This window comes from Garra rufa, chromosome 8, assembly GCF_049309525.1.
Source record: "Garra rufa chromosome 8, GarRuf1.0, whole genome shotgun sequence".
Classification (NCBI taxonomy): Eukaryota; Metazoa; Chordata; class Actinopteri; order Cypriniformes; family Cyprinidae; genus Garra; species Garra rufa.
The window spans coordinates 33,818,215-33,826,946 of NC_133368.1; the positions used below are offsets into that span (position 1 = coordinate 33,818,215).

The window sequence follows — 8,732 nt, forward strand, 5'->3', positions numbered from 1 at the left end:
TTTGAAATCTTTGCAAATTTCTTTTTAATAAAAAACGAAAAAAATAAAGTAAAAGTATTCACAGCCTTTGCTCAACACCAATTACAGCCTCAAGTCTTTTTAAGTATGATGCTACAAGCTTGGCACATCTATTTTTGGGCTTGGAATTTGAAGAAAAATAATGAGTTTAATCCATTTTGGAATAAGGCTGTAACATAACAAAATGTGGAAAAAATAAAGTGCTGTGAATACTTTCTGGATGCACTGTATATATATATTTTACAATACACAATATATATGATTGGAACTACATGGAGTGCAAAGTCCAAAGTTTGACCAGAATCATCATCGTCATGATTCAATCCTTATAATTTCAAACCCATTAAATATTTAGCTTGAAAGTGTGGCTGCGCCACTTTCTTTTAGATCAGGGGTCACCAAATTTGGTCCTGGAGGGCCGGTGTCCTGCAGATTTTAGCTCCAACTTGCCTTAACACACCTACCTGGAAGTTTCTAGTATGCCTAGTAAGACCTTGGTAAAATGTAGCTGGTTCAGGTGTATTTAATTAGGGTTGAAACTAAATTCTGCAGGAAACCGGTCCTCCAGGACACAATCTGATGACCCCTGTTTTATATAAAGCTATATAACTTAGAATGAACTTTTGATATTCTGTCATATGCAATAACATTCATACATTTTTATGTGTGTCTTAAAGGTATAGTTCACCCAAAAATGGAGATGTCCCTATGATTTACTAACCCTCAAGTCATTCTAGGTGTATATGATTTTCTTTTTTCAGATGAATACAGTTGGAATTGTATTTAAAAATGTCCTGGATCTTCCAAGCTTTATAATGGGAGTGAATTTGTGGTATTATTCAATAGTCCAATAGAAGTCCAATAAACTTCATCCATCCATCATAAAAAGTGCCCCACATGGCTTTGGGGGCTTAATAAATTTATAAACCGTAATCCCTAGCTTCCACTACCTGTCGTACACACATTCCGGCAAATGACTTAGGACGAAGGCATAGCATAAGTTTAGGTGAAAAGTGACGTATGCAGAAGCGCAAAGGAGAGACCAAAACACTGGTCATGAATTAGAGGAAACTTTGCTTCCTTTGCTGTTTGTTCCCGCGGGACTAGTACATTCTCACTGGAGCTTACACTATGCCTACGTGATCCGCTGGTCTGGAACACCACTCTCTTGTGTATACGCATATGACAGTTAGCAGAAACTTGAGATTACGGTTTATAAAGTTTTAAATATGGATATTTTTCTTACACAAACGCATCAATTCACTTCAGGAACAGCTCAACAGCTATTCACTGCCATTATAAAGCTTGGAGGAGCCAAATGCTCCAATTGAGCTCCAATTGCATTCGTCTGAAAGAAGAAAGTCATATACACCTAGGATGCCTTGAGGGTGAGTAAATCATTTTTAGGTGAACCATCTTTAATAGGGTCACCGTAATAAATACAAATCACTAACATAAAAGAACACTTACCCCTCGTTCCCCATTGTATTTCTCGCTGAACTTCCCATAGTTGTAATAGTTGAATGTTGGGTAGCCCTCAACTCCCTCCTGTTTACACACTTCATGGTTTTGTCCCTTTGTGCAGTCCACAGCAGCATATGCAATCTGAAAAGGAATTAAACAATTATTGTGACATGAAACAGTTCTGTCATAGATCAAATATCCTAACTTCCTAAGTATTTTGTATCAAATAGTATTGCAATAGTAATGTGACATGTGATACAGAGCTGTGGTTGAATCTATCAGGACTTTTTGGAAAATACACTTTTTTTTCCTCAGTGTTAAAGGCATGAGTTTGTGCAGGAGGTAGTGTGTGGTGAGGAATTATGCTGTCTGATCATGGTTTCACTGTTTATGCTCCTGAGCCCCTTGGAGACCCATTGTGCCAAGCTCCCGGGAGGATTTACTTCCTCTAGAGAAAGCTGTGTATTTGAAACACATTTTCAATCAAACAGCCCAACTGCATTGATACATATTGCATAGTGTGTTGACTGAACTGAACAATGCTTTGAGTTTCTACTGAGCTAATTTACAGAGATGTAAAACACAGCTCAATAATCCATAAGGCTGCATGGCAGCCCATTTGAATCTTCTTGATGACCATTGGCTTGTATATAAACCTTCTTCTGATATGGCAAAAACAATTAAGAAGGAATGACAGCAACATAAAAAAATCCTGAAACTGACAGTCAATAGCACCTAAAATCAAACAAACTTCTTTGCCCTTTAGAGTAGATATTTTAATGTGTGAAAACGTAACTGTGAAATCTAACAGCACAGCTGCTTTGGCACTGACTGAACAGTTTCGCTCGCTGCACCCCTACGTCCTGAATTTACAGATCTGGCCATTAAAAATGCGTCTTTTTTCACGCGGCAGCCTGCAATTCAGCACGCGTCGCCACGCGGCGGCCTGCAGGGGCTTTTTTAGGTTTTTTTAAAACGTTGTTGCGCTTCATATAATATCCACCAGGTGGCGCAAGGAACAACATTCTGTGGCCAAGCCCTGCACAAAGAGGGCTATTTGGACAGTATTTATGTCTGTTGTTTCAATATCTGGCGCCATAATCGGTAATTCATTCTGTATGTAACGGCAAAGTATTTATAATTTCGTTTCCTTTTTATTAAGTTAATTTAGAAAAAAAAATTGGAGCATTTTTGTTCGTTAAACGTAAGCTTTTTGTTTCTTAAAGACCAAGCGGCAGACAGTGAGTTGACCTACTCTTTCAATTTGCCTTCTCAAATCACGAATTGGCTAAACTAAAATCCATAGATGTAAAATAAAAGAAATAAATAATAATAGATATAAATATGCGCTATTAGGTGCATATCCAATCGTTTGTGCGGAGAGAGCAAAACACATTTTTAGGACATGAAGGCTCAAGCTCGATCAGTTACATTTTTTTTTCAGTGGAAAATATTTAACCGTTATTTTTTTGTCAGACATGATAAATAAATATGTAGAAAGACTTAAATTACTACTTAACGAAAAAAACAAATAGAAAACAAAAACTGTTTTTATTATGTAGCTAGTCCATAGAGATGCATTTCTCTCTAAAGGCGCGCGTCCAACGAGGATATGAGGACTGTTAACTGCATCATCACTGACTCAGAAAACAGTAGTTTCTAAATAAATAATTAAAATATCTCCTTACTATTAGACAGTCATGGTATTTACTTTTGCCAGTGTTTTGTGGTAAGCTTTAAACAAGGAACCCTTCCAAGCTGTGCTGAACGTGCGCTCAATGCTGCTAACAGGACCGTCATGGTAGCCTGGTCTCGTGGTTCCTCCAGCGCTGCAATTTTTTTTTAAATCACCACTGAATGTCTAAAATATAATTTTAGCCCGCATTTGATCTTTGACGGACTAAAATGCAGGGCTGTAATACGTCTTAAAAGTGGAACATGGAAATATAATGGATGTACTGCGAAAAAAGTTTTATACTCGACATTGTTTCCAAATGGTTAAATGTGAGATTCTGGAAATGAGAATTAAATTTAGCGTGTCGGGTCGGGAAGAAAATTATTCTAAGTGGGTATATATAGGCTATATATTCTAAGGGTATATATATAGTTAGTATCATAGGCGGAGCGTGTGTAAGGCTGGGGAAGGCTTGACCTGGGGCCAAAAAATGCCACTAAATTGGACATATTCCCCTGCCCAAACAAAATCAATATATTACGTCTGTTGACAATAAAATGAAAATGAATAGAAAATGTAAATTGCGGCATTACATTAAGATCAGATAATCTGCACCGTAATTCTTTTTAGGCGTTTTTACAGTGTTATAACGAACCACACACGATTCTGTTGGGTTAGGAATGCAATGTCTATCAGAAGCGTTCAAATGAGTCTTGTCAGTTTTGTTGAGTGCGCGCAACTCTTGATTTTTAAAAAAACCATAAACAACAAAGCTCAGACGCACCTAAAATGTAGCTATAAGTAAGAGATTCGTTACACAGGGAATACAACGAAATCATGGTTTACATTTAAGATACAAGTTCATTTAAGATATAAGATAACATGTATATTGAAAAGTTCTTTAAAAGCATCTGGATGCAAAAATAGTATTTTTTAAAGGTGTTTTTAAAGCATTTGCTTTATGGATTAAAATACTAATAGGCTAATAAATAATTTGCATATCGGACAAAATTGCGTTGCAGCAAATCCTCTAAATTTTAAGATATATAGAACAGAGAAACATAAAATCTGAAAATATAAGCAGCTACAATTATTAAAGTTTTACATATACTCTATGCCAGTATAATTTGTAATTATAATTATTTTATAGTATATTCTATAACATTATAATTTTAATAGAATTATAAAATAAATATAATCAGCCCTGTTTTAGGCTTTTCCTTACTTTTATATTTTAGACATTCATCAATAATGGAGATAAATAGAAAAATTTCTCGCCATTTCTAAATTGGACGTGCCTTTATATAGAAATATCTTTAAATCTTTAGGCCTACAGATTACATAATGAACGTTTCTATTTTCGATTTGAATTATTTCGTTTTAAAGTGGTAATTTAAAGCTTTTGTTCATTGTGAAGCGATGTTCAAGAACAGACGGCAGAAAGCGCATCTTCTGTTTTCCTTTATTTTATAAACGCATGAGTTGTTTATAGGCTATTGTGAGTGCACTAAAATAAAAATGGACCCGTTACAGGTCAGAATGATGTATTACTCCTATACCTTTATAAGCAAAAATGAAGAAATTATTTATTTATTTTCACACAAAAAAAGTGATTGCACTGGTGCCTCCATTTTTTTCACAACCTTTCAAACATCTAACCTCACAATTGTTAATGAGGGTCGTTCGTGTCACTTTTAAACTTGCCATTTCACCTTTCACCTTCCCCCCAACCTATGAATAAAGGTGAGAAGAGCTGGCTTGGCTCCGGGGGGGGGGTGAAGTGCTAGGGGTGTCTCATTTCTCGTTAGGTTGGAAGGGTAGGGGGAAGGGGAAGGGCCAGATAGGCCTCCAAACAAAGAATTTTCGGGACCTCATTTCAAACGAAGGGCTAAGAGAAATTTCCATTTTCCAACATGCCTGCTCACTCGAGCAAGCAGACTTATAAATATAGGTAATTTTTGCCATTAATAAGGATATTTATGACAATTTTTCATTATATGTATATTACCTTTAATCTTGTGTTTGTGTTTATGGTGTTGTTCTGTAAATAAACGTTTGCAAAAAATCGCTAAAGTTTGCTAGCAGATAGCACTGTTTGCACTGATTGATATTACAAAATATATTTTTATGTCATATACACTTGACTGCAAGTTAGAAACATGGAAGGCCATGTGGCGAGGGAATTTCCCACACCCCAGTCATTTAAATCAGTACATAATAATGAAAAAAAAAAAAAAATACCTTACAATTAAAAAGAAGCAGATTTTTACCATCTGAAATTTCTTAAACCAGTGAACCCCTGTAAACATTTCAGTCCAAGGATCCAGTAAACCAATGCGCTCAAATTGAAAGTTCAAAAGGAAATTCAATGGAGTAGAATTTAACACTTTCTCAGAGTTAGATTTTAACACTTTCTGGAGTTAAAATATTAATCATTTGGAGAGTAATTTTAACTCTAAAATTTAGTTAATTATAATTTAAACTCTTTAACCAGTGTTAAAAACACTTCTTAGGGTAAACACAATATGTTTTATGTGGAAATGACTACACTGAAAGCCATACTCTCAACTAGCTGCTTTTATTTCAGGAAATACATAGATTGGATTTTGAAATTCCATGCATGTAAACACTTTGAAATTAACTGCTGTCATAAAATACTGTAAAATCTAACAGCAAAACATTTACATTTAATACATGTCTGCAGTGCCAACAAGAAATGTTTAGTAAAATTGTATACAGCATAGTCAAAAACACATCATTGCATTATATAAAATCAAACCTGAATAATTATAAAATAGTGCAGTAGTATTGTGTAACCAGAGGTAGATATACATCAGATGAAGTAACAAGAAACAACTCCACAGTGATACCAGGATACATTCCATGAATTAGTTTGAGGCGCCTGAATAAAAACAAAACTGAAAGCTGAAGGATGGAGCACAGAGGACAGAACTTAACATTTTGCTTAAATAAGAATACTGCTTGTTCAACTGCCTTGCTCTCAGTTCTTTGACTTCAGTTCTACCTATATCATTATTATATACATTTGTCTTTAAAAAAAAATATGTACAGGCTGGACAGAGCATCATGATACTTTACTTTACTTGAACAGCTCTTCAACAATACCCAAGGTTTCACATGACTGACAAGGCGAAACTTCTCAGTCCAAGACGATGTAAAAGGTGGAAACCTGTGCTTTTGATGTCCCTGAGGAAAGATGATATGGCTGAGGGTTTTCTTTAGTGGCCAGATGATGGTCATCAATACTTTGGCATGACCGAAACACAAGATAAACATCCCTTTATAAACAATAGGCATTAAAGGAAGAGTCCACTTCCAGAACAAAAAAATACAGATAATTTACTCACCCGCTTGTCATCCAAGAGGTTCATGTCTTTCTTTTCTTTCTTCAGTCACAAAGAAATTGTTTTTTTTTTTAAGAAAAGATAATCGTTCAGACAAATGTAAAAATATATATTTTTTTCAATAACATTTTGAAGTATTATTTAATACTTACCAGTCCTTTGACATCCAAAAAGCAAGAAAACATGTAGTACATCAGCTGAGCCCTGGTCATCTTTTTTCAGTGTTGTTTTATCTCAAAAACTTCTGCTGGACTACACAATAACATCAACAACATGTTATTTACAAAATAAATCATAAAATTACAGTCACTTACTCTTTATTAACTGATTACTAAACACATAACTCACCTGAATTGAGAAAATCTGAGAAACAAATTTCGTCCAGTTTTACTACTACTTCCCTCCATCCAGCACTTCTGTCAACATCCTGACAATGAAGAGAAAACATGTAATTTAAAACAACCTGTTAGTGTGATTGAAAATGCAAAATGTTTAATATGAAAGCCACGAACTCTCATAGGTCACGAGTCACTACTAAAACATTTGTAACGTTAGCCGTTACGACTCAAAACATTGCAGGCATTACTTTACACGTTCATGGCTAAACTATGATCGTTTTTAGCCAGGGTAAAGTTAGACTTAGACACTTCAGTTTACTGACATTGCTAGATATTACCTCGTCTCGTCGGCATGACATTATGGAAGCTTAACAGAATGTTTCTTGAGCGAGTCGCAACTTAAATTTGACAGCAAAACACTCGTTTACAAAAAAATAAGGTGAACAGAAAGACGTAAGCTAATATTAGCTTGTTCACATCGAAAAAAAGTCCGCTCAAAACAGCCATGTTTTGCATCGGAGATTCATTCAACACAAAGTTCGCCGCGGTTATTGGCGTCAGTACACTAACGTAACAGCTATAATCAGCTGTCTGTCAGAAGATAAAGAACATTTTGGAGTTAGTTTTTTACCTACCTCATGACGAAGTAGACAACTTCATCAGTCGATCGTGTGGCAGAACCAGGCTCGTGTCATGGCGCGCTCCTGATGTAACGTTATTGTTAAAACGTGCCCCTGAACACCAATGAATGAACTCCGAAATACAACACAGCCAGGGAGTATCCCGTAACACAAACTGTTGTGAAAGTTAAAGAATAAACTCCAAAAATTTAACTCTTTCACACTTTTTTGCCTAACTCCTGATTTTCGAACTCCAGCAATTTGCTGTACACAAATGAAGCATTTACCCACTTCTCAAGGCACCACTACACCACAGATTTGCAATTTGCCGTGCATGTGATAACGCATTGTTTGTTTTGCTTACGGCCATATGTGTACATGTGAATGAACAGTGCGTACACCGTACATTTGTACTTTTTGCAACGCTACAACATTTTTTTCAACATCTTGAAATGTGTGATAAACATCGGCGCATGTCCTCTGATGTAACATTAAGAACTAGCGACAACGTATGATGACGTATAACAGTGTTGTAGTGGTTTCCCATTCCTTAGCTAAGCTAAGCTACAGCAGCAACACGGCAAAAGTAGTTTACTACATCTAAGCTATTTTTCAAAATGTAATTTTTCTACATGGTATGAACCATCATCTTACCAAATCAATGCTTTCTCAGTGGTCAATAAAATTGTCAGTCATACAGGCATAAAAGTTCAGTTTAACGTTACTTGTTTATTCAACAACGCTTCCAAACCAATTTGGCAACAAAAATCAGCATCATTTACAGGGCTGGATTTATCTCATATTGTGACATAGGCAAACAAAATTTTGGAGGGTTGAATTCTTTCTTTTAAAAAATGTTTTGAAAAAAAAAAGGCACTTGTTTCTGAATATTAAACGAATAAAACAGGGGAAACACAACAATACTGAATAACTGAATAAACTAGCCATACAAAGATTGATTTCAAAGATTTCATGAGAGCCTGATTTTTTTAATTCTCAAAATTTATAGAACAGAACATGGAAGTTTGAAGTATCAAGAATATTATATCCGCTCCTCGAGTACAATACCTTTTTGGACGCCTTGAGAGAGAAATTTATCTTTACGGATTACATAAACGAGTTTTTGTTTTCAATTTGTTTTATTTCGTTAAGTAATAATTTAAAGCTTCCTATAGATATGATTATCATCTCTGTAGAAATTAATACAATATTAAATAATTATATAGGCGATGCTGTATATGCTAATGATGTC

The 8,732-nt window shown here is 35.2% G+C and overlaps 1 protein-coding gene across 1 annotated transcript in view; it reads right to left on the reverse strand.

Moving 5' to 3' along the window:
* pdia5 (protein disulfide isomerase family A, member 5) overlaps positions 1 to 8,732 on the reverse strand; it is a 106,682-nt gene that overhangs the window by 3,164 nt on the left and 94,786 nt on the right. Inside the window, exon 16 of the mRNA XM_073845667.1 lies at positions 1,489 to 1,623. Coding sequence (XP_073701768.1) covers positions 1,489 to 1,623 — 135 coding nt within the window. The remainder of the gene's footprint in view (positions 1 to 1,488; positions 1,624 to 8,732) is intronic.